The 25,800-nt window shown below is 44.3% G+C and overlaps 1 protein-coding gene across 1 annotated transcript in view; it reads right to left on the reverse strand.

The window, feature by feature from the left end:
* The window catches only part of DIP2B (disco interacting protein 2 homolog B), a 250,778-nt gene that overhangs the window by 39,071 nt on the left and 185,907 nt on the right, over nt 1-25,800 (reverse strand). The window contains exons 14-24 of the mRNA XM_054975565.1: nt 21,221-21,285; nt 20,165-20,258; nt 19,336-19,455; nt 16,604-16,718; nt 15,570-15,709; nt 12,894-13,030; nt 9,374-9,454; nt 8,373-8,500; nt 6,311-6,425; nt 4,696-4,897; nt 1,513-1,622 (exon numbers count right to left, since the gene is read on the reverse strand). Of these exons, the coding sequence (XP_054831540.1) occupies nt 1,513-1,622; nt 4,696-4,897; nt 6,311-6,425; nt 8,373-8,500; nt 9,374-9,454; nt 12,894-13,030; nt 15,570-15,709; nt 16,604-16,718; nt 19,336-19,455; nt 20,165-20,258; nt 21,221-21,285 (1,307 nt within the window). The remainder of the gene's footprint in view (nt 1-1,512; nt 1,623-4,695; nt 4,898-6,310; nt 6,426-8,372; nt 8,501-9,373; nt 9,455-12,893; nt 13,031-15,569; nt 15,710-16,603; nt 16,719-19,335; nt 19,456-20,164; nt 20,259-21,220; nt 21,286-25,800) is intronic.

Below are 25,800 nucleotides of genomic sequence, written 5' to 3' on the forward strand. Positions count from 1 at the left end.
CTTTCTCCCACCCTCAGCCCAGGAACTCCAAGAAATAAAGTGTTTTTGCAAGTACTTCTGTGTGTGTTTTTTTATTTATTTATTTTTTATTTATTTATTTTTTATTTACTTGCTTAGGAGACTGTTGTGATGTGCCTTCCATGCTGTATAACTTAAAGCCAAGAAATAAAATCTTTTTGCAAGTGCTTGTGTGTGTTGGTGATTCTCTGATGTGAGGATAGTTGTGGTGCTACTGCCTAGGAGACTGTTGTGATGTGACACTAGTGCCATGTGCCTCCCCTTTAATGATGTAACTGAAAGCTAAAAAATAAAACTTTTTGAACTTAATTCAATGCGTGTTTGTGTATTATTGCCTGGTGTTAAGGTTGGCTCCCATCACAGGGAACAATGGGGAGTGGCTGGCCAGCCTGCTCTGGGGGTGGTGGGGAGCTTGGGGGTGCATGTCTTTGGGGCTGCTGAGGGGGTAGACTGAATGGGGGATTACGCCTGTGGCCGTGGATGTCACATTCCATGGGTTCCTGCGGTGGGAGTCTGGATATTCCCACCAAAGGAACCAATGGAGTGGCTGGGCAGTTACTGCAGGGCTGGTTAGTTTTGTGGGGGAAGGGGACTTTGGTTCTGAGGGACTATGTGGCCATACTGTGGCCATTTTTAGCCACAATCTATGTGTTGCTGCTGCATGGGTCTTCTCCACAGTATAAATAATATGGTGTGTTGGGAGAATCACCTTTGGTGGGGGGCCTAACATGGCCCCCCAAAGTGTTATCTCCCTGAAAGTTGGGGAGGGCATGGTAGTACAGGTAGGAGCAGGTCCCCTGAACACTGGATGCATTTTGCTTGCAAAATGCCACCCCAAGCCATGTAGAAAGCCCCTTTGTTTTTCACCAAAGGGAATAGTGAGAGTGGATGAGGATGGGGGCACCTTCTTTGGGGAGCCATAACATGGCCCCCAAAAGTGCAATCTCCCTGAAACTTGGGGAGGGTGTGAGAAGAAGTAGGAGCAGGTTACCTGAAAATTGGGTGCATTTTGCTTGCAAAATGCTACCCCAAGGCACCTAGAAAGCCCTTTCGTTTTTCCCCATAGGGAATAATGGAGATGGGAATAACTTCTTTGGGAGGCCGTAACATGGCCCCCCGAAGTACAATCGTTCTGAAACTTGGGGAGTCATTAGAGGAGAGTTAGGAGAAGAAGAAAAAAATTCCTAAAGAAAATGCCTCCCCCCCCCCCCGGCTCCTGGAAAGCCAGGAGCATATTCCCCATTGAAAACAAGGGCCAAATCTTTACGAAGCAAACAAGGGCTGAATCTTTCAGAATTTTTTTCCCCGATTCGGGTATACCGAATCGGGAAACCCAAATCACCCTGGCCCTGCACACTCCTAGTCTCTAGCCCTGGACTCTGGACACTTTCTTTTGGAAACTGAATGCATTGAGTTTGGGATGACGGCCAGGTACCTGGAGACAATTTTTTAACCTGTTTTCTCAAGCCTGAATGAAGTGCCACAGGAACTCACCTTTCTCACTAAGTCATTCTCTTCTATCTGTCCAAGGTCCCTCCCAGAGGCCTGTGCAATGCGTTTCCCAGCAACCAGGTTCCCCACCATCACAGAGGCAGGGCCGACACCTGTTGGCAGACACCATTTGGTCAAGAAGGAAAATTATACAGCTGTGTACAAACAGTTCAGGAGGGAAAGGAAATATAAGAATATACCAATCTTCACTACTTCCAGCTAAGCAGAAAATAAGGAACTGGCCCTTTGCTATAGAAGTGCAGATGCTACCAGAATGGCCCGCTGTAACGACAGCTGAAGCTGGAAATCTTATAACTTCCTTAGCTTCAGGTAAATCTCCAGGAGAAGATCTGATCTAGAGCAGCAGCACTGTAATCTGGAGAACCGGGTTTGATTCCCCACTCCTCCGCTTGAAGCCAGCTGGGTGACCTTGAGTCAGCCACAGTTCTCCGGAGTTCGCTCAGCCCCACCCACCTCACTGGGTGATTATTGTTGTGGGGATAACAACAGCACACTTTGTAAACCACTCTGAGTGGATGTTAAGTTGTCCTGAAGGGCGGTATATAAATTGAATATTATTATTATTGTTATCATCATCATTATTATTATCATTATCCCAGCAGACCTGATAAAAACATTTTCCAGCTGGTGGTCCCTGATACTTGCAAGATTATTTTCCCAGCTGAACAATACAGGGGTTTTCCCAGTAAGATGGAAAACTAGCACGGTGATCCACATTCATAAAAGGGAGATAAATCGGACCCAAACAACTACTGACCTATTAGTCTTTTACATACAGTTTCTAAATTGTACGGTAAATACCGGCTCCAAAAATTGGAGGAATCGGCAAGGGACAACAACATATTACATCCCCATCAAGCAGGCTTCAGAAGAGGCCAATGTATGGCCACTTCTCCAGCTATCTTATGCAGGTATGAATGGCCCAACCAAAGACCTGTATGTAGCATTCATCGATCTGGCCACAGCTTTTCATTCAGTAGACAGGGGTCAGCTTAGGGAGGAGCATGCCCAGACTAATATAGATAAGAGACTATTATTTCCTATACATTCCCAAGCATCAGAGTGGGTATAACGGGTTCCCTAATCAAGGAAATCCCAACAGAGAAGAGAGTAAAGCAAGGGTGTGTCATAGACCCTCTACTCTTTAATGTATTTATAAATGATATTGTTATGAAGCTATCTGGACAAGAATTTGTTGTGCCAACCTTAGGCCACCAGAAAGTGTCAGTATTGTTATATGCAGATGATATGGTCCTAATTTCTCTAACTAGGACTGGATTAAAGAGACTTTTAGATAATCTGGGCAAATACTCTAAAGAGGAGAAATTGACAATTACTTACACAAAAACAAAAACAATGGTATTTAGGAAGAGATTGAAAAAATATCATTGGAGTATACAAGGCACCCCAACTGAACAGTGTAGGACCACTAAATATCTAGGTTTAACTTTCAGTGAGACCCTGAAATGGGATGCTCATTTAAAGCTTATAAAAGCCTCAGAACTCAAGACAACAGGAGCAATAATGAGATTTTACTACTGTAGGGGTGGTTCTTCGATAGCACCGGCTATAAAGCTTTTTGTTTCTAAAGTCATTATTCATTTACTGTATAGAACTGAGATCTGGGGATGGAAAGAACCAATACCTAGCAATTTGGAAATAATCCAAATTTTTTTCATGTGTTTTAGCCCTATCAAAAGGGACACCAGCGGCCTTGTCATGGGTAGAACTTGGTCTCCCTTCCGTCAGAGCAGGTGCTCATTTGCGGATTCTTAAATTGTGGAAAAAATATCAACTAACAAATCCTGGTTCCTTCAGTAACTTGAGTTATCAGTTGTTGCAAAGTAAGGACAAAACTCGGCGGGCCTTCCTTAATGACATTGCGTTTTGATATACCCCACCCCACCCCCCACCTCCAGGAAGCAATGGTGACTTGAGGGAATGGATTTATAAAGAAGATGCCCTAACTGACAAATTTTTAATCAGTAAATCAAAATTTGCTCCATGGTACAAAACCATCCAAAAAGATCACATTAAAGTGTGTTATTTGACTGAAATTACAATTTATAAGCTCAGGGTAGCGTTCACATCATTACACTTCCAGTCTATGCCAACTGAGATACTAGTTGGATGATTTTTTAAAAATCCATCAATCAGCGTATATGTATCTGTTGAACCTCAACTGAGGACTCACCACACTATGTTTAAAACTGTCCCTTATACCAGGAACCAAGGGGAAAATTTCTCACCAATATTCTATCTGGTCTCAACCTTCTGCCTGATTTTGATCAACTTTATGCTCTCAAACAGAGATCCTATTATTTCCAATAGGATGGAACTTTATGCCCTGGCTGCCAGGAAAATAAGAGCAAATGTGGCAACTAGGAAAGTAAACAACTGATGCAGATTGCAGCCTTTTCGTCTGTTAGTAATCATCTGATTTTAAAGCTGTTTACATTTTAGGTAAAGTGTATTTTACTGTAATTGTATCTGCATGCATGTTTTATTATGAAAGGTTTTGGATTGTGAAGGCCTATGGCCATATACAATCAATTCTTCTTACTCTTACTCCTGAAGGAAAGGAAATAGCTTCATAAGCATATAACTGAGTCTTACAGCTCCACCCCCCTTCCAGCAAAACCAGTAGAGGGATAAAGGTGAAGGGTTAATGAGCAAGAGAACCCATCTTATAAGTATGGAGATCTTCTGAGTGTCAGGTATAAGGCCTAATTAGCTAAACATACTCTAAGAGATTTTCTGAGCTAGATCTGAGAAAGACAAAACAGGAATCAGGTAGAAAAGATGTCAGGATTGTGCAGGTGGCACAACAAAACAAAAGAGGGCTCAGTTAACAAAGAGAAGCCTCCTGTTTTTGAAAATTGCAAGCCCATAAATTTACAGGATTCAGAAATGCTTTCTAATGAATAGCAGCTGCTATTTATGGAAAAGGTTATTTCAGAACATTTTGACTATTATGGAATTTATTTTTCTGATTCCATCCCATCTCCACGTTACACTCTGAAATAAAATTCTAAAAGGAAATGTTAGGGAGAATTATAATGATGTAGGATTCCCGTAGGGCCTTTTCACAAGCTCCGTCATATCCATCAGGCAGCGTAATGGTTCGAAAGGCCTCCCCTTTGCCCCAGCATCAAGGTGCCTCACCTGGCTGTTTTTGCCTGGGTTTTGGGAGGTTGGTTACACATGTGTGTGGGCACATGAGGATGTTACATGGATGCAGTGACCCCTCTAGGAAGTGCTGTTTGGTCTGAGATATATGGATCCCTCCCAGAGGAGTTTTTGGCAAAGTATTGGCTGGAACAAGAGCGAGGCAATATACTCCCACTTGGTGAATGCTGTCAATTGCCTAAGAACAAGAAAACAGAGGGTCATATCATATCCCAACAAAGAGTGTACTAGTTAGCAGTTAGCTTTTCTTTCATCTCCATGAGAATGCCAAAAGAGACGAATCAGCCAAGAACTTTTTGCCACATTGTCAATATAATCACAAGATGGATAGTCCTTACTACCTTGTGGAAAATATATTGAGCTAAGAAACTGTTGGCCAACAAGTAGGCATGTAATGTACTAAAAAGGTATCAATAACATTCACATAAGAAGTCTCCCACATGCCCAATTTAGGATTTAGCGGACAACTGAAAGCATGTACAGAAGCAATCTGGGAGAGGAGAGGAGAGGAGAGGAGAGGAGAGGAGAGGAGAGGAGAGGAGAGGAGAGGAGAGGAGAGGAGAGGAGAGGAGAGGAGAGGAGAGGGGAGGGGAGGGGAGGGGAGGGGAGGGGAGGGGAGGGGAGATGAGGCCAGAGGAATGTGCGCCCCTGCTCCTGCTTCCCCTGCACAGACCAACCCCAACCCAAAGAGCAGCAACGGCCAACTGGTGACTTGCAGGCCCTTCGAAGCCCCACAAAATTTTCATCAAGTATAATAAAACATTTTCCCAATCATTTCACTCTAAGGAGAAAAAAAAAGTCTTTTCAGATTGTAAGCAACACGGATGCTCTGCCCTAAAGTTACATTTCTGTAACAGACATATTTGTATACAATGGTAAGTCTGCGTCCGAGCGAAGCCCTTCCTGTTTGACAGCGCTGAGTTTGTCCTAGAGTCTGGCCACCCATGAAGGAGTTAGTTTCTGTAGCCGAACAAATTTTTATCCTCTGGGCCACCAGAAGATGAACCGGCCATCCTTGCCAGCAGCAGCCCACTTTGGGAAGTACGTGTCGCTCACCCCGACGTAAACAATCCTTTCGTGGAAAAGGTCTCCCATCGTGTTTGACGACAGATGAGGCTAGCGCTATGGACTCCCCACAGAAGCTATCGAACTTACTCCCCACAGAGACTTGTGAAGCTTATTAATCTTTAGACACCAAACAAGAACATTCTTATTTTCTTTGAGTTTTTATTGGCATCTGTTTAAGGCTTCTTTTTCCTGTTGAGGTGTGGTTTTCTTTTCGTCTTCCTCTCTTTGCCCTTAGAGAAATTAGTATATTTTTCTCTGCTTCTCACATTGGTTGTTTTTATACGATAAGGTTTTATTTCTGCTAATTGTACCTGAATTCCCACCCCCCCCCCCACAATAGCACTCCTTTTCTAACTATTCTTTTGCTGCAATGTACTTTTTTCACTTTCTATTTGGAAGCAGCCTTGAAAGAGCCTGGGGTGCCAGTATCTTAAATCCATGAGTAATAAAGCCACAGGGCGCTTCTCTTTCTAATAAAAGGGCGCCAGGGCCCCCCATCAAAAGACAGGAACCCGCCCCTCACCTGCAGCACTCGGCTCATCCACTGGAAACTCTCCTCTTCGGAAGCATCTGGCCGCTGCTCAGCAACTACCACGATCCTCTCGTCATAGAACACAGTCACAGAAAACACAGCAATCCTTAAAAGGAAAGCAAACACGGTGAAGAGCGTGTTCCCCCCTCCCTGGTGAAACCATGCCCATCAATGCAGACTGAAGCACCTGCCACGCCGCAACCGAGCAGGCGACAAGAGTCCATGCAGGCTGACAGCCAGGCAATCGAGGTCCTTTTTAGGTAAAATTAAACAGATGTCCAGTGGCTCCTCAAAGACTAACAGCATTTATTGCAGCATGAGCTTTCATTAGTCACCATTCACTTCCTTAGTATCTGAAGACAGGAGCTTTGACTCTTGAAAGTTCATACCCTGAAAATCTTGTTGGTCTCTAAGGTGCCACTGGACTCCAGTTCTGCTCATTTCCTTAGGTTTCCTTTTTGAGATAACCATTCATCCAGCCTGCATCACACACCAATATGGCAAAGTACACATAAAAGAAGCAAGCTAGCATGGTACAGTGTAGTGTAACGTTAGAGGGTCAAACTAGAATCTGGGAGACCCAGGTTCAAATCCCAGTACTGCCATGGAAGCTTGCGGGGTGGCCCTGAGCCAGTCAAAACTCTCACAACCTAACTTAACTCACAGCATTATTTTGAAGAAAAAATGAGAGGAGAGGGGGAGAATCTTGTAAGCTGCTCTGGATCCCCATTCTGGCAGAAAAGCTGGACAAATTGATAAATAAATGGATATGTGTTTACCTAGCACATCACAGCTTGTAGGACAGGTCACTTCAGAATGTGGAAGATGATAATAATTAAGTGAAATACATGGATATTTCAGTTATTTTTGTGTCTGACGAAGATTACCTAAACTGGAATATAGACTATTACCACACCTCCTCTGTAATAAGCTGGGGTGAATTTGGAGTCCAGAGATGGCTCAATGGCTGTCCAAACAGCTTACAAGCAAGCAAGATGTTGGTGCAGAAGCAGAGCCTGGGAAAGGAGCAGCAACCAAGATCTGAAACTAAGTGGTGCAATAAAGAGGACAATAAACGATTGTCCGGGAACACTAAGGAACAACAGACTTGGAACTGTTGCATGAATTACAGGTTTCAAGTACACACGGTAGTGTGAGTGAGAAACACAGATGTTCAGAAACACATGCACCACATGGACACGCTAACCAGAGCCCAGGATCTGCTACAACTCGGTAATCCGCCTTGAGTCTCAGTGAGAAAGGCGGAATATAAATAACATAAATAAATAAATAAAAATAAATAAACTTGGTGACCAACTCTGATCTGATGCCATGTCTTGTACACGATGGGCCCTAAAAGAACTGGGCTAATAGAGACAAGGGTGGCTGCTCAAGAAACATCAAGGCACAAAATCTCAGAAAAAAGAACCAATAGCAATTGTTTCAGGAATCCCTCCATGCCATTTTGTTTGCATTCCCTGTCCTTACAAAATGCAATCTGTCTTCTCCACTACAAGAAGTTTCTGTATTTATCTAGCTCTTTAGATTCACAATATTGGAGGCTACATTTTGAAACTTCTTGCAAAATGCAGTTAATCCTTGCAGCAGGAGTAATTTTGTTTAGAATTCACAAGATCTTCGCTATCTGTGGAGGAAGCTGCAAAACTTTGCAACGTTCATCCCAATCAAGTACATTAACAGCTTTTGAGAGGTTTCATCTCCCACACTTTGCCATCAGTCCTCCTGCTGTTGATAGAAGACCCCAAGACCTCCATGTAGCCAGTAAAAACAAATCTAATGTTCCTGCCACTTTTGAGCCAAATTCAGGACACAGAGGTAATTCATTTACTCCCCATTATTTAAAGATCAGTATGCGGCAGGATTTCGATAGAGGTTTACAAGCATTACAACAATTAAAAGCATCATACATGTTCAAACAAAGATATTTGCAAAAGGAAAATACGTTACAAACAAGTAGCTCAGAGACTCAAAAAATACCACTTGGCAGGATAACGTAATCATATCATTATCCTTTAGGGAGACACTTACTAACCTTCCTCTGTAAACTGTCTTTATAGATTCAACCGCCAGCCCAGTGGCGACAATGTCATCTGCATTATGTCTGCGTCCACTAACAACCAGCAGTCCATCAATTTTCCCAACAACGAACACCAGGCTTCCCTGTAGGGAAAAAATCATCAGCAAACAAAATCATTCTCTCCTCATGACATGAATTCAAATTGTCTTGCCTTTGTTAGTGCTCTCTACTCATATACTGTTATATACTCATGCACTATTATATACTCATATAACACTGTAGCACACTGATCAAGTGGTTTGGCTGCAAATCAGCACTCTGCTGGTTCGAATCCCACTACTGCCATGAGCTCAGTAGGTGGCCTTGGGTCAGCCACTCCTCTCAGCCCCAGCTCCCCAGCTGCATTGTGGGGATAATAATAACAGTAACTTGTTCACCGCATTGGGTGAGGCACTAATTTGTCTAGAAGAGTGGTATATAACAACTGGGTGCAGTTGTAATAGTAATAGTAATAGTAATAATAGTAATAGTAATAGTAATAGTAATAGTAATAATAATAATACAGGCAGGTCTTTCTGAAAGGCTGGGGGAAAAAGGACAGCTCTACAAGGGCTCATGATTCACCTGAGGTTCCCAGGCCATGGAGTTGAAGACCATTGGCCTAGAAAGCACAATCCCACCCCTGAATAGCTGAGCAATGTCAATTAGCCAGAGCTCCAAGGAGGGTGCCAACCCATTTCATTGGGAATGGAAAGAAGAGGGGGAAATCAGCATGTAAGATGGAAGAGTTTCTCTGATTCTCAACTGAGGGATGTCACATATCGAAAGATTGTGAAATGCTGATCTAAGCAATTCAGCTACTGGATTTGTGGGCCTCTCTCTTGCACATTATTTGCATCTCAGAAGAATTACGTCTGTGCTTTTAAAAGCATGTTTATCCAAAAGAAGCTTGTCTGAGGCACTTGTGTACACCCATTCCCAGTAACATAACATGAAATGAAAGCAGCTCAACATACAGGCCCGACAAAACCCAGCAAGCCAGAGCGCACAAATGGTACATCGCCCACAGGAGAGCCAGCTGAATTCACAGGGATGACCTGAAAGAAAAAACAGAAAGGCCATTGGTGACAGAAGGGACAATGCACTTCTGCAGAGAGAGAGAGAGAGAGAGAGAGAGAGAGAGAGAGAGAGAGAGAGAGAGAGAGAGAGAGAGAGAGAGAGAGAGGATGCTGCGTGTCCTCAGTGTAGCTCTTTCCAGATGCAAGAAGCCCTGGGGGGGGGGGAATCAATCCTTTCTCTAGGGCATACTTTGCTTATATAACCCTAGTGCTGACATTAATTGGAACTGAGTGCAAGCACAGACAAAAACAACGACTCTCCACAACAGGCACGAGAGAATTCTGCTGAACAAAAGTGATGAGATGGGAAAGCAGGGCATCATCTGCTGCTCTGGTTCCCTGGGAAGCCAGTTACTTTTCTGCAGTGCAGAACTCCCTGTCGTTAGAACAGAAAGCGTACCTCCTCTGTCGCCCCTCAAAGGCCTTGCTTTATTTTAAAGAAAACTTGTACTCTCAAGATCAGGTTTTTTTTAAAAAGATGGATTTTTTTTTGTCAAAGATTAATCTGAAAGATGAAAATAAGGAGATGGAAGGGCAGTAGGGACAGAATGGGCAAAGGGGTGCAAGGCTTATCACATAGTAAATTTCGGGGGGGGGGCTGCAATTTTCTCTGCTTTCTCTCTCCTACTGATTCCCCACTGCACTATTTGGGAGGAAGGTCCCCAGGAATAGCATTTCTGGGATCATTCTGGGTTGCAGTGGTAAGGGGTAGGGGGTGTGCGATTTGGGATTCCAATTAGGGGGAAAACCCCCGAATCAGGCCCCATTCAGAAAGATTTCCGATTCCTGAATTGGGCCCAGCATCACTGGCCCAAATCAGAAATACTGAATCAAAGGTTTCAGAAGCAATTCAGATCACTTTGAAAAGCTTCAGGTCAAGCAGGAGCAGCCCGCGGCACTTTACTGGCTGTGTGCATTTGCAAACAGCCAGAAAAGTGCTTCCCTCCTCACCCTCCCATGGGGGAAAAAAACCGGCAGGACGGGAGGTTTGAAAGCCCCCCTTTTTATGCCGCTTGCAAGCGACATGAGAAGGGGTGCTTTCAACCCCTGCGTCGCTTGCTTCAGCTGATGGGCAGGGGAGCCTCTTCCCCACCCGTCAGCTGAAGCAAGCAGCATGGGGTTTGAAAGTTAAAGCACCCCTTTTCGTTCCGCTTGCAAGCGGCTTGCCACTTTGGGATTTGGGTTATTGCAGATTCTTTTTTCCACTTCTGGAAACCCGAAGTGGGAAACCTGAATATTTTTCAGGTGCACACCCCTAGTAAGGAGGCAGGTGAGGGAGTACTATTCTGCTGACAAAAATCCCTTCCATCAGTGGAAGCTGCCACAGGATCTGCCACAGGATCCAACTGACTGTGTAAAGAACAGGAAACTTCTTTGCTGTGTGGATGAAATTTGAGAGAATGAGTAAAGATTTGATGGAGGGGATTAAATTCTGCCACCCCACCCCGCATCAATGGAAGCACTCCACAGCTCCAAGCCGATTTCTACTTCTTCATTACAATGCCTTTACACACTTTACATTTATCATGAGAGTTTGCTGTTCTTAAAAGGTACAGTAAAAGCACACCATAAATTAGGAGCTCTATAGTATAACTAAAACATAAATGCAAAAAAATGCACGTCTCTATTTTCATCCACACATGAATTTTCAAGAGAAACATGTGCATACCAAAAGGCACAAATGCTTTCCCAGTCCCTCAGATGGAAAATTTTTTCACTTCAAAAGTAAGCCAATTCTAAGGTCTTTTACTTTAAAGAGATGAACTACACTCAAGTGAGAAAAGTCTGCCTTCCTCTAAAAAGTGTACGGCTCGCAGCTCTCACCAGAATCAATCATTTTGCTTTTTCAAATCTTATAAATATGGCATCTTTTACCTATAATTTCAACATTCACACACAGCTTGTGATGTGACAAAAAGGGATGCTACTGCACATTGCTAAACTTTAGAACTGCAGACTCCGTTGCATTTTGTAGGCTGTACTTAAAGTAAGCTGTTGTGGTCTGTTACAAGTAGGGCTGTGCACAGCGAAAAGATTTGGGTTTCCCGCTTCAGGTTTACCCGAAGCAGGAAAACAATCCGGAATACTCCTAAACTCTAAGCGGCAAGCTGCTTCGGGATTAGGGCATTTCAGCCCCTTCAGTATGCTCTGTAAAAATTTGGAGCATACAGAAGATCACAGCAGGAGTTCTTGGCTTTTTCACCTGATGGGAGGGGGGGAAGAGGGAGCTCCCTCTTCCCATTGGGTGAAAAAGCCAGCCTGAAAACTTTCAAAGCTCAGAGCGCCGCTGAAAAGCCCTGCTCTGAGCTTTGAAAAAGTCCAAGCTGGCTATTCCACCCAATGGGAGGGAGCTCCCTCTGCCAGCTATGGACTCACAGCTGACCTTACTCTAGTCATTCTTTCAGCCCAAGTCTCCCACCGAATCTGCTATGTGGGGCTCATCTTAGAGATGTAGCTTACAGAACTGGTGTAAGGGCTACTAAGATAATGCACATGAAGTGCTCTGAACAACGTGAATATGAATAATAACAATGTTAAAAGCTTAACAGAAAAAAAGATTTCCTTCTCACCTACTTGTCCTACAAGTATTCTTTTTCTTTTTTTTCCCCCTTGGCAAATTGTTAAAACCCCAAGAATTACAATAAACAAGCATTTAAACTTTGTTGCATTGAGGGGATTACATTTTTGGCATTTAAAACATCTAAAACTGGTTTCCATATTTTATCATACTTGAATAAAAGGACTACCATACACAAGTTCCCCAAAAATGGATTGTGCATAATCCTACCCATCAAATATTGCTCCCAGATTTTCTGATACCATTTTTTTTTAGCAATGGGCCTATGAGGGATTTCCAATGCGTAGCGATAACCAAACAAGCAGAGGCAACCAACGTCGAAACAAGAGATCTGATATTCCTATCTAGCAAAGAGTTGGGGCAAAAATCCAATAGGAGAAATTCTGGGGAGTAGGGCAACAAAAGACCCACCATGTTGGGTATCTCTTTGTGAACCACTCTCCAAAATTCCTGAACAAGATGGCATTTCCACCACATATATAGGGTCATGCCTTCCTGCTTACAAGATCTCCAGCATAGAAGACTCAATGACCTATTCATCCGATTCAATTTATGTGGAGTTAAATACCAATTGGACAACAGCTTGTAAAATTGGAGTTTAATATTCCAACAGCTAGATTTATTGGAAGGGGCGCTCCATATCTGTTTCCAATCAGATTCCAAGAAAACCCATTTTAAATAATCAGACCATTTCTTTTTTGGTATGGCAAAGGGTCTTTATGTGTCACCCTTAATCTTGTCCTACAATTACATGAAAGATCCAAGACAATCCCTCCATTAATAGGATCAAACAGGGCATAATTCCCTTGAAACCCAAAACAAGATGCATAAATCACATACCTCAAAAGTGTTTTTAGTTACTCCAGTTAGCCCATAATACATCATCCCTCCTGTTCTGGAGCTGACACAAATTTCCCCAATTTCATCAGTCTTGCAGAGCTGAGGCAGGCCATCAGGCTTCACTATACACATCATTCCTGCAACAAACGAGAGGAAACCTCACAACCAGACTCGGAGCTTAGCTGTCTTGTATGTTGAAAATACAGAAAACATTTTGAAGACAGGAAATGGGATACAACCAGGCCTGAGAGCTGGAGGCACTCTGAGGGCTTCAGCACACGTTAGGATGCAATGCTTCAGCTACTTCGTACTAAGAAGCCACGGCTACGTTTGGGTCAGACTCAGAAGGCCTATTTCATGATTCAAGTGCTCAAGCTAAATGCTAAACTCCAGTGAATTAACACCAGCCTGAACATTTAAAAACAAACAGACATATGTTTTCTTTGAGCATCTATTCCTAAAGACTTGTTTGAATGTTCTCCAATACAATTTCAGGCATGACTGAAAGGGCCTTGGTCACCCTGGACCTGCGCTAGAAGGACAGGGGGGCCATGACTCTTTTGATTCTTCTGGACCTCTCCACAGTTTTTGATATCGTTTATTTTGGTATCCTTCTGGACTGCCCTTCTGGGAGGCACTGTTTTGCAGACGTTCCAGTCCTACCTGAAGGGCAGGTTTCAGGTGGTGGTGCTGGGGGACTATTGCTCAGCTGCTTGGCCTCTGGGGTCCTGCAAGACTTCATCCTGTCCTTTTTTTGCTCTTTAACATCTACATGAAACTGCTGGGTGAGATCACCTAGAGATGTGGGCTGGGTTGTCATCAATATGCAGTTGGCACTCAGCTCTATCTTGTCCTCCTGCCAATCCCATGGAGGCTGTAGAAACTCTGAACTGGTGCTTGGAGACAGTTATGGTTATGGAGTAGATGCTAGCTAATAAACTGAAGCTTAATCCTGACAAGATGGAAGTACTACTGGCGAGTGGAAGGTCTGACCTAGGTCTTAGAATGTCACCTGTTCTGGATTGAGGCTGCTCTTCCCTTGAAGGAACAGGTCTGTAGTTTTGAAGTGCTCTTGGATCCAGGCCTAATGTTGGATAAGTCGGTGGAAGATGAGGGCAGCAGTGTCTTTTACCAGCTACGACTGATTAGCCAGCTGCAGCTTTTCTTTGGCAGGAAAGATCTGGCCACTATGGTGCATGCTCCAGCTACATTTAGATCAGCTTACTGCAATGCTCTCTGAATGCGGCTGTCCTTTGAAAGTGTTCTGTAACATATACTGGTGCAAAATGGTACAGGCAAGACGCTGACTGGAGTGAATCATAGGGACCATATCACTCCAGTCTTGGTCCATCTATACTGGCTCCCAACCTGTTTCCAAGTACAATTCAAGGTGCTGGTGTTGACCTTTAAAAACTTCTCTGGCTTGGGACCAGCGTATCTGAACGACTGCCTGCTCCCTTACAAACCTCCTTGACAACAATGGTCATCTTCCATGGCCCTGCTTCAGGAGCCCAGGCCTTGTGAGACCAGGCAGGTGGCAACCTGGGAGAGGGTCTTCTCAGTCATGGCGCCAGAAGAATGGGGCTCTCTCCCCTCTCTGTGGCTATCTTTTGCAAGCGGGTGAAGACTTGGTTTGATATTTCCTCAGTCATCCTTCCTGCCTGCCTTATGTTTTAATTGTTTTTGTCTTTTTATATGTATTTTAAGCTTTGGCTTTAATTGTTTTGATGATGTGTTTTTGTTTGTTTGAGATGGTTTTAAAGATATTTTTATTATGTTAGCTGCCTTGGTGGCCTTCAGGAGGGCAAACAGGCAGGGTGTACATTAAGATATACTGTGCTGCTGGAAAACTTGTGCTTTTAGCCTGTCAATCATCAGCAGTTTCAATAAAAGCCATCATAACATCACTTAAGAGTAATATAATTCAAGCATCATGACAACCTACAGAGTGCTGCTGTATCAACAAACCAGAGGGATTCTCAGGGTCACATGCTATGCATGCCGGCTATCTAATTAGATTCTTCTGCTTCTGTGAGAAAACATAGTTGGCCACGATGTCAGTGGTTTACACTTCGGTGGAAATATCCACTTACTTGGCCATGCATAAGAAGAGGAGAGAACATGACACACAGAACCACAAGATCCCCATTGTTCCTGTGTCATCGAGTTTTCATTACTTTCTAGGAAGCTGCTTTGATGGGGAGATGTAGTGGCCACAAGGAATTCATTAGAAAGAAGAATATTTCAAGGGGTAACATGAGCACGAACAGAAACTTCCCCAAGGCAGAACTGATCACTTCAAGGCACATGCTGTCACATTAAACAACACGACTTTCCCGTCCCAAGCACATGCTAATGGAAGGTTCACTGGTAGAAACAGGAGTCCCAAACTGCAAAAGGATCTGGGATGATGGCGCCCCCCATTTCCTTTTTTGCGTGAGATGGCCGAATACGCTGAGTTACTTACAGATAAAAAGGACTGATGGTAACACCCAGGAGGGATACTTAGTACAGTAACAGTGGACTGAGTAGCAACTAGGACGACTTCAGAAATCCAACCACCTTTAAGCTAAACATCCAGGTTGTTATAATCCCATTATTTTTTGTGACTACTTTTAATAGTTTTGGAACAAGACACCACAGCCCTCCCATATTGTGCGACCACGATGACGTCACCTCCTGGCATCACGTGACCAACATCCTGCACGGTGAGGGCAGAATTCTTATCTTCAGTATTCACACGGATGACACCATAACTCAACCCATTCATGGACAGGATGGCTCTTCCGGGCAAGGGCGCCCCAGGAACACCAGGCCTGAGAAGGAAAAGCCGACTTCATATACCACAATCAAGACACTACACTCTGCTAGGGTTTTTTTTAAACACTTAACTCAGATAATATTTTCACCCCCAATCATTAGGGGGTGTTTCTGCAAGGGTTTTTAACACAATGGGATTCATTAGCTACCAAGGTTTGGATTAATTTCTTGGACCACCTCACATTAAATTTCACAGAAAAGGTCAAAAATTTTAGTTGCCTCTAAACTTGAAAGGAGCAAAACTGAAAGGGACTTGAATGAAAGGGACTTTCATTTCATATGACATTTGTCAGATTATAGCAATAAAAAGTTGTTTGTAATCACAGTTTGTAACCATTGTATTTATAGTCATGCTTTCTGGTAAGCAAAAACTAAAGATCATTATTTGTTAACCACCATAAACAAAAAATGGATGAAGAAAATTTATGAGGGGAATCCTTCCCCCATAAATGTCTCATTTATCCGAAGTGAAGAATACCCCAAGCCACCAGTTTTTGAGAACAGAAGTCAGAAATTATTCTGCATTTTTTTAAAAAAAAGTCCTCAAACACACTTGTCATCTAGCAGTCTGTCCTTTAAAACCTAAGCCAGTTTGGTATAGTGGCGTAGTGGTTAAAGAACGCGGGACTCTAATCTGGAGAGCTGGGTTTGATTCCCCACTCCTCCACTTGAAGCCAGCTGGGGGACCTTGGGCTAGTCACAGCTCTCTTAGAGTTCTCTCAGCCCCACCCACCTCACAGGGTGTTTGTTGTTGTGGGGATAATGATAACATACTTTGTAAACCGCTCTGAGTGGGCGTTAAGTTGTCCTGAAGGGTGGTATATAAATCGAATGTTGTTGTTGTTATTGTTATTATTAAGCCCAGCGGCACAAAGGAGACATGGCCGTACCTCCGAATTGCTACCGTCATGGCTTCAGGAGATGTTGCGCAAGGGCATATTGCCTCTGGTTTAAGCCCATGGCTCTGGAACAAGCTCAAGAATGCATCGCAGGAGGACACAGACCCTGGAAGGCAAGCACTCTCATTTTAAAATGAGCATCAGGGGTTAACAGAAACACAACGATAGCTGAGAAAACCACAGGATGTACAATTTATATGACCCCTCCTACATATATCAAGATCTCCAAAGGATTTAGTGCATGGCAGACAAGTGTAAGCGCTCTAATAGAGTGCCTCTTTGTAGAATACGGCCGCTTCATTTAATTAAGGTGCTGTAATGTAGTTCTGAAACCTTGAGCATCTTGTATCATCATGTGCAGGCCTATCTGAAAAGCAGCTATTCAGGAAAGCTTAATAAAAACTTGAGAATTAAATTAAAGCGTCAATTTGTGCATCGCATTTCAGAAGAACCATGCCTTACAAGGACAGAACCTTTTGCAGAATCTTTGTGACTCTGAAAACATTTTGTGGAAGAAGGTTACAGGATCTCAGAGGTTCTTCCTACACTCTAAAGATGTGTACCCATCTCTTGGTGCAGCCCACCTCCCTCCCTCCCTCCCTCCCTCCCACTGTCTTAATGGCATTCATATCCTACCCTCTTGTGAGCACCATCTGGTCAGATACTCAATTAAGCCCCATAAGCAGCAGCTACCCTATGCAAATCTGTTGCTCGTTTCTTTCAAAGACCCTTGGAGTCATCCCCTGTGAGCAATTTAAACATGCACATGCCCCCATGTCATCTTTGCTACGGCGCCAGTGGATGGTTCTCTCTTTTCTTTTTATTCTCCCACAGGCAACTCCTTTTTTAATGAAAAAAATCTCAGATGATGTTTGTGCATGCCTCATTACTACAGCATGAATGGAAACTAAATTCAAGGAACCACATCTGCAGTTTGTGCCAGGAAATTTCCAAGCACTACTAAACTCTGCTCTTTTTCTTACAACTTTGACAATGCCATTGAGGTTATCTGTCCTTGGGAAGAGGCAATGTACAAGAGATCTTTCTATCAGAAAGCAGTTTAGCTACAGACGTGATGAATCATTATAGATAAAAAGAGTTAGCAAAAATGTTCTTTGTACATAAAATTTTTCCCCTCTTTAATAGTAATAATAATGCTTAATGTTCCAAAGCATTTGTGCAGTCATGTGGCTAAAGCGCTCCACGTACATTATCTTGCTGTAACCTTTACAGCAATCCTGTGAGTGAGTTAGAATTGTTATCACTACTTCTGCAACTGAGAAGGTTGAACCTGGGAGAATGTTCTTACCACCCTATCTTCATGAGTGAGGTTCTTACCACCCTATCTTCATGAGTGATGTCCCAATTCCATAGCTTAGTCTCTCAGTCATGGTACTATACCAGAAGTTGTCACGCGCCAAGAGGAGCAAGTTACAAACTCTGCACATAACACACACACACACACACACACTTCAAACACCCAATTTGCTGTACAGTAGAGCAAAGATTCCCAGGTTACATTCAGCACACCTGTGTTTCTGAAGCAGCAGTGTTCAACTTTTCCAGTCTCTAAAACTGGGTCCCACCTTTAATTCTGAGGTGGCCATATGGAACATACTGAACTACAAGCGAGTGCTAGGAAACTACATGACAGGAAGAGAGGGAGCCAGAGTTACAACCTTGTCCGTATTTAGGCTTTGGCAGGAGACACATTCTGAGCACCAGGACATAGTGAGGAGCAAGTAAAGGGTCACACCTCACAGACATCAAGGTATCGTCACCACCCCTGAGTGTTGTTGCCTCATTGCCTGACCTCTCCCTAAGTAGGCATGCAGAGAGACAGAAGGCATGGCACCCTTGCTCTCTATGCAGACACACTAGTAGCAGGTCCTTCCAAAAGGCAGGGAGAGAACAGCAGTTCTATAAGGGCTTGCAACTCAACCGTGGGGCTCTGCGAACAGGTGAGGGTTTTTTTTTTAATCACTGTTCTATACAGCAGATATTATAGAAACTGTATGAAAAATATGGCAAAGAGCCTGCATGTTAAATTGCAAATTAAGTAATGCAAGCAGCAGCTTATATTTACCCTTTTTCCTCTAAAATTTTGCAATGAGGGAAACATTTTATGAAAAAGTCATGTCTCAAAATATAAACATGCCTTTCCATTTTTCCACTGTGACACGAGAGGAACAAAGAATGTAAATGAACTCCAAGCAGGAGCAACAAGAAACAAAGAACCTCATAATTGTTCCTTGTATTGCAAAGCTCCTAGCTTAAGTCTCTAAAAAACACTGTATTTCAACGTCGGCCGCACTGCTGGCTTTTGAAGGCAGGAAGCAGACGCTTAAAAGCAGTGGGACGAACAGCCACATCATTTCTCTCTCTCACTTCAGTCATCAGTGCGATGCAATTCCCTTTTCAGTTCTCACAAATATGAGAACCAAATCAGAAGACCGCGGCTCTAACAAGTCTGGATAAATAAAACTCTGGATTATGTTGCTAAATATGCACCGTCTCAGACATGTTTTCAGTAGGATCATATTTCAAGGATGACTCTGCAACCTTGTGAATGTGAGCGCATGCACCTCAAAGCACACATTCTCATGCATTCATATATGAAAACATTTTACAGCACCATAAGCCCAGAGGACCACAGCTGGCCACAGTTGTAAAGACTGTGGGGAGAAAAGCCAGGTGAGCACTAGAAGACAAGAACTACTTACAGGGGTTAGCACCATCAGTTACAATCAGCATCCGCAGGGAACTTAAGCTGACATCTCTTTGGTCCCGGTGAGCCATCATGGCCCAGTGCAAATCTCGACACTTCACCAGAGCTACTTTAGCTGCAGCCCAGAAGAATAAGAGACAAGAGAAGTCAAGGGGCTGGATCCCAAGGTAAGTCCACCTCAGCTTTCCTGCACTCTTCTCCTCCTAGTAGTCTCTTCTGACCACTGGAAAGTTTATTCCTGCGGTCATGAGACTCGCTTGGAGTAGCAGCCATGTAGGTCAGAAGGCTGCAGTACGAAGGTGATGAAACTGCCCCATCTCTTCCATCAGTACAGCTCTGCTAATGGGAAAGGAATGGGTGATTTCAGTCCCTCCCCCCTCACTACTGCAGCCTCCGGATCCACAAGTCCTACAACCCTGAGAATAATTTTTCTTGGGTCATGAAAAGACTGGTAGGGTGATGGAGATATAGAAAAGATGTTCGCTCGCATCCACAGATTGTGGGATGTACCAAAAGCATAGGAACGCAGGCATATCTGCTATTTCTTCTATTATAGTGGTATGAATGGAATGTATGAAAATCAGTCAAGTCAAAGGGGTGGTATTCTCAAAGAAGAAGAAGCGGAAGAACTGAGGAGGCAATTCTGCCAGGGCACAAATGCTGTGGGATCTTTCACCTTTTTTCTTGTCCAATTCTGTGTGGCTGGAGAACTTGGGCATCTTTGGAAAATCTCAGATGTTACCCACCACACCCAAAGAAACTACTTTTTTCATCAGGGACTAAATATGCTGAAGAAGACTATTGTACTACAATTCCTACGCTACCTTTGTGAGTGTGAACCCTCTGTACCCAAGAAAGAGGGCAGGTTTTCATCACAGAATAGGGCACGCTGATGGTGTGCAGCTTGTTCATTACACTCTGAAAGGCAAAAAAGAGAGAGCCAAACTTATTAAAAACACACATCTGCATGGCAATAAAGCACAACAGCAGGAACGCCGTATTTCCAAGCGCATGCTGAGACATCTTTTTCTAAAAACTCAGCTGAACACCCTCAACCAGCACAGCAATTAATGTCCCAAAACTTCTTGTATCTTCAGAAAACAGAAAACAAATCTTCACTCCAAAAGGAAATGACTGACACCTTGTGATTTCACACCCAATTTACTCTTGGGTCAGGTAACAAAATTTCAGAAAAAAACAAAAGCAGCGTAATAGATTTAAAATGTAGTACTTGCACAACTAAAATAAGTTTTTTAAAAAGTACTAACAAAGTACATAATGCCCAATTAAATAGATTCTCAGGCAGCAGGATGCTAAAATCCTCCCCCCCTTCCCCCCCGCCCCCCCCCTAAGCCTCACATCTGAGATAACAGGCACATCCGGAGAAGCTGGGTCTAGCTCAGGCGACCTCGTGCCACAAGACATTCTGGCGACGTTCCACGGAGACAAGGCTCCTGGTTTTTCTTCCATCAAGGGGCCAGGAAACTTATAACAAGAAATCCCCACAAACAGCAGCCGGGAACCTCAAACTGTTGGAAGTGGCATTAATCATTCAAACCTGCATTCTTCTGCCAACACTGGAATCAATGACTGACAAAGTAGGATGGTTCATGGAGGTCATACTGAGGCTGGAATGGGAAGGAGGGACGAGCAGAGCGCACAGACAGGGGCTGACCAAACTGTCCATGTCTCCCTGCCCTTACTGACCTGTTATGCACCTCCGTGAGTCATCTTACCTTCGGTTTATTGAAATTCTCCAGATTATCCCATTTCACACTCCACTGTGTCACACAGTTCTTCAGAATCCCCATACACAGTATACCTAGGCTGAAGGAAGTTTATAAAAAACAGATTCCCATCTCCTCAAAATGCTCACTCACTGTAAGCATGCTGTGCCACAAGCCGGCATCCTTCTTGAAATCCAGGACATTCACTATGGTTTCACCTAAAACAAAAAATATACAGGGGTCTGAAAAACCAGTCCCATGATGCAACTTCACACAGTGCTGAAAGGCTAGGTATAAGGCTGTTCCAGGTGTGCTGCAAGCGTCAATGTTCCTCTTGTATTGTCATGCTTAAGCTTTGAGAAACCAAATGTTCTCCTCCCTGTATATACTTAACATCTTAATGAGAAAGCAAAAGTGGCAATCTGCGTATGTTTCACACGCACTTCTGAAAGGGAGAGGAAAGAACTGTACCAGAGTTGCTTTGTTCTGTTTTATTGTAATAATTGTTGTAAGCTGCTGAACAGCCTTCCAGGACTGTCCAAGAGAGACTGATGGAAGTATTTCGCCTCCTATGTATTCTGTCCATCATGATGCTTTGCTTTATCAGAATGGTCTAGCATGCTGGAAAAGAGTGGCAGGGGCACTTTTCAGATGTACTGACCACTTATAGAAATGGAAACTAAAAAAATGCTTCTCTTTGGCGTACAGGAGTTGCAGTTAAGCCAGTTCATGCTGCCTCAATGCTCTTTGCAGTTGTTTGTATAGGTAACCGAATTACATACAGAAAGGCTAGTGTTAAACCAGGAAATAGATCATCTCTTGATATTTATTTAAAACATTTTTAAAGCCACCACTTTTATCCCCAAGGCAGTGAACGATAAAAATATTAAAACAAGATTAAATTAACATATATAAATACATATATAATTTTTTTTTTAAAAAAAAAACATGTAAGCACGTGAACGGGAGGAAGGGACAAAGAGAACCAGGGAGGTATTGCTTATTGTGCCAGGTGGGGTGGAAGAACTCTCATTCCCTCTCGGCCATCGTTTCCTCCGTTCCCTGCCATCACCAAACATGTAGATTCCAATTTTCACCTGCCCTTTGGAAATTGGTGAACCTCTGACCATGTGCTAAGATTAGCAAAAGGATGAGTCGTGGGCCAGCTGGGTGAGGACATCTTTTGACAAAAAGAGCACACAATATATAGGAAGATAAGAGCACACTAGGGCTAGCAGCTAAAAAGGAAAAGGAAAAGAAATTACTAATATCTAGCTATAGCACTTGAGAGTTACCTTAGCATCTTTCAAGATGGGGGCACACTTGGAGAGTTAGGGAACAAAGAAAAGGCAGTCCTTTACCTTCCCCATTTCTCCAGATGAACCACACCACACAAAAGACTGCAGATCTTTTAAAACCTCTTTTAAAACCCTTCTCCAGAGAGGTGGATTTCCTCCTCCCTCCTCCTGAGTTAGGACCAGCCTCCCCAGTCTCCATAGCCAGGCCAGACCTTAGTCATGTCCCCCCTGCCCATAAAGCCCAGATTTTAAGATGGCATCAAAAAGCCAGGAAAAAATAGTGTTTCACTTACCTGTAACGGTTGTTCATCTAGGTCTTCCGCGCAGGCACACATAGGACTGTGCACGCGCAGGCCTGCCGACTTCGCAGAGATTTTTATAGCTTGAAACCACTAGGGGGCGCCCTTGCCTCTCAGCACGCATGCGCTGCCGCCTTTCCCACCGAAAACGGCCTCCAAGAGGCGGGGCGCCCCCGTAGTGCCCTCAGTCCTCTTTTGCCGTCATACCCCGAGGTAAGAACCAAGAGTGTTAGTGGGGAAGGAGGGAGGGCATGTGTGCCTGCATGGAAGATCTAGATGAACAACAGTTACAGGTAAGTGAAACACTGTTTTTCATCTGCGGTCTTCCTGTGCAGTCCCACAAGGGAGATTATAAAGCTTAAATACCTGGGTGGAGGTAATGCAGACTCGTCACAGGAAGATTGATCGTAGGACTGCTGTGCCCACTGCTGTTTCCTTCCTATCTCGGACGTCCAAGGCATAGCGCTTCACAAATGTGTCCGGTGAGGCCATGGTCGCTGCCCTGCAGATGTCTTGGAGCAGAACACCTCTCAGGAGGGCTGCTGAAAAAGCCGGAGACCTGGTGGAATGGGCATGAACTGCCAACGGACAAGGTAAGTCTGCAGTCTTATAGCACAATAAAATTGTTTGAACCACCCACCGAGCCAATGTTTGTGAGCTGGCCTTTATTACCCTTCTTAGGGCCCGAAAAACATACAAAAAGGTGAGAGTCTAACCTAAAGGGCTATACCCAGTCCAAGTAAAAGAGGAGAGCCCTCCGCACATCCAAAGTATGGAGGGCCCTCTCTGCTTCTGTGGTAGGATCCCGGAAAAATACAGGTAGGGAAATTTCCTGCGATACGTGAAATTTTGAAACCACCTTTGGCAAAGGCGCCAAAGGTGCCTAGCATTCTCAAGCACACGTGTCACTCCCTCAGAGAAGGCCTGTCCTGGAGGATCAGCCAGGCTGTCAGTTTGAGATTCTCTAATTTGTGGTGGGGCACCCCTCTCCACGACAGTAGATCTGGTGTCATTGGAAAGTGGTAAACTCTGAAGCCTCAGAAGAGCGTGGAACCAAGGCTGTCGAGGCCAGTACGGGGCTATTAAGATGGCTGACGTCCTGTCGGCCTGCAACTTGCTGAGGACCCTGGCTAGAAGGGGAAACGGGGGAAACATGTAGAAGAGGCGATTGGACCATGTAAGTTGAAAAACGTCCCCAAAAGACTCCAGGCCTATTCCTCCTCTGGAACACTAGTTGGGAGTCTTGTGGTTTTCTTCCGAGGCAAAAAGGTCCATGTCGGGAAAACCCCAGTCTGAAAAGATGGGATGTAAATATTCGTCTCAAAGGGACCACTCGTGGTTGTCTCCCTGCAACCCGAGATGGTCTACCACTGTGCTGCTGCTGCGTCAACTCCAAGGCTTATTCGAAGTCGAGCCACTCTTGGAGGTCTTTGGATCCGACAATCTTGAGGCCACAGAACCATTGTATTGGGGCTGTGGAGAGAGATCAGGAATCACCACCGGCATGGAAGACGGTCTGCATGGAATTCTCGAACCCGAAGGATCAGACTGGGTAGGTGCCGTCAGTTCCGAAGCACTCCAAACCGACGCAGCAGTCGGTTCCGAAGGTGGTCTGGATTCGGAGTGGGCCAGGGACGAGTGGGAGCGAGGTGTTCTGGCTCCAGAGGACCCAGGCTCAGGTTGGGTAGCTGAACCAGACACAGTAGGGTTCTCAGATGAAGTTGGTGGGTCCATTGCCGCCATGGCTCACTGCCATAAGGAGGCCTGCAGTCTACCCGCCTGTTCTACTCTGGCCGTTGGAGTGAAGGTGCAGCAGTACTTAACAAGCCTGCGTGTTGTGGGTTTCCTCCAGGCAATACAGGCAATTCGAGTGTCCACCCGAGCAAGTCATTTTTCGATCGCAGGACACACAGTGCTTAAACAAAGCTTTCTCCGACATCTTTGTAGAAAGGAACACATCTCTATCCACTGAAGAAATGGTTGAGCTAGATCCTCTTGCATCGGCGGCAAAAGAGGAACTGAGGACACCCCGGGGGCGCTCCGCCTCTTATAGGCCATTTTCGGCGAGAAAGGCAGCGGTGCATGCGCACTGAGAGGCAAGGGCTCCCCCTAGTGGTTTCGAGCTGTAAAAATCTCCGAAGTCGGCAGGCCTGCACATGCGCCACATGGGACTGCACAGGAAGACCGCAGATGAACATCAGTTTCTCCATCACAGGATGACATTTTAACAAATGGCAATGCACAGGCCTCATTTTATCACTTCGTCTTAACTAAGAAGAGATCAGCTTACCCTTGTCATGTCTGTAGCCCCTACACCCATGTCATAGTTCTAGGAGTGCTAAACGCTAATACTGTATTACTGTCTGATTTCCTATTGCAACTGCTAGGTACATCACTGTTTGATTTAATTGACTGTATGCATCACTTTTGTTTCTCCCTCTCACAGCCTGGGGACACAACTGGGAGAGCTATGGGTAATCTCTTCCTTTGAAGCTCACTGAAATGACCTTGTAATGTCTGAAATGTTACAGTTCTCTATATCTTGTCTAACTAATGTATAAACTCCAGAAAAGTTTCCCAGACTTCTTCCTGCTCAAACTTGTGGTTTAGAAGGGAGGGGAATGTTTGAGTATTTAGACCTGTACTTTCCTCAAGCCTTTATTCCTTTCAAAGAAGCTGTACTGCTTAGCTGCTCTTTGCCTCTAAGTAAACCTATGGACCTGTGCATCTGGAAAAGATCTGATTTCTGAATAAAGTCATTTAACCAAGGACCTGTGTCTTGCTGCAATGATTCAGGGATCTGTCTGCCACAGCCTGTCATCCACAGCCTGACAACCCTGACCTTGAGTCAGAAAGCTGGATTCAAGGCTAGCTGGATTCAAGGCTAGCTGGATTCAAGGCTAGCTTGATATCCCCTTAGCACAACTACACCAGACAGACCAACCAACCAACCAACCAACCAAACAAACAAAAGGTCTTCAGCTGCTAGCAGAAGAGAATGATAGAAAGGGACAGATGAATCTCTCTGGAGAGGGAATTCCGTGATTTTGGTGTTACAACTAAAAGGCCTTTTTTGGGTTGCTACCCATCTAATCTCAGGCACGGAAGCAGGGCCTCAAAAGATGACCGTAGTGAT

The sequence above is a fragment of the Eublepharis macularius genome, chromosome 4 (assembly GCF_028583425.1).
Source record: "Eublepharis macularius isolate TG4126 chromosome 4, MPM_Emac_v1.0, whole genome shotgun sequence".
Taxonomy (NCBI): Eukaryota; Metazoa; Chordata; class Lepidosauria; order Squamata; family Eublepharidae; genus Eublepharis; species Eublepharis macularius.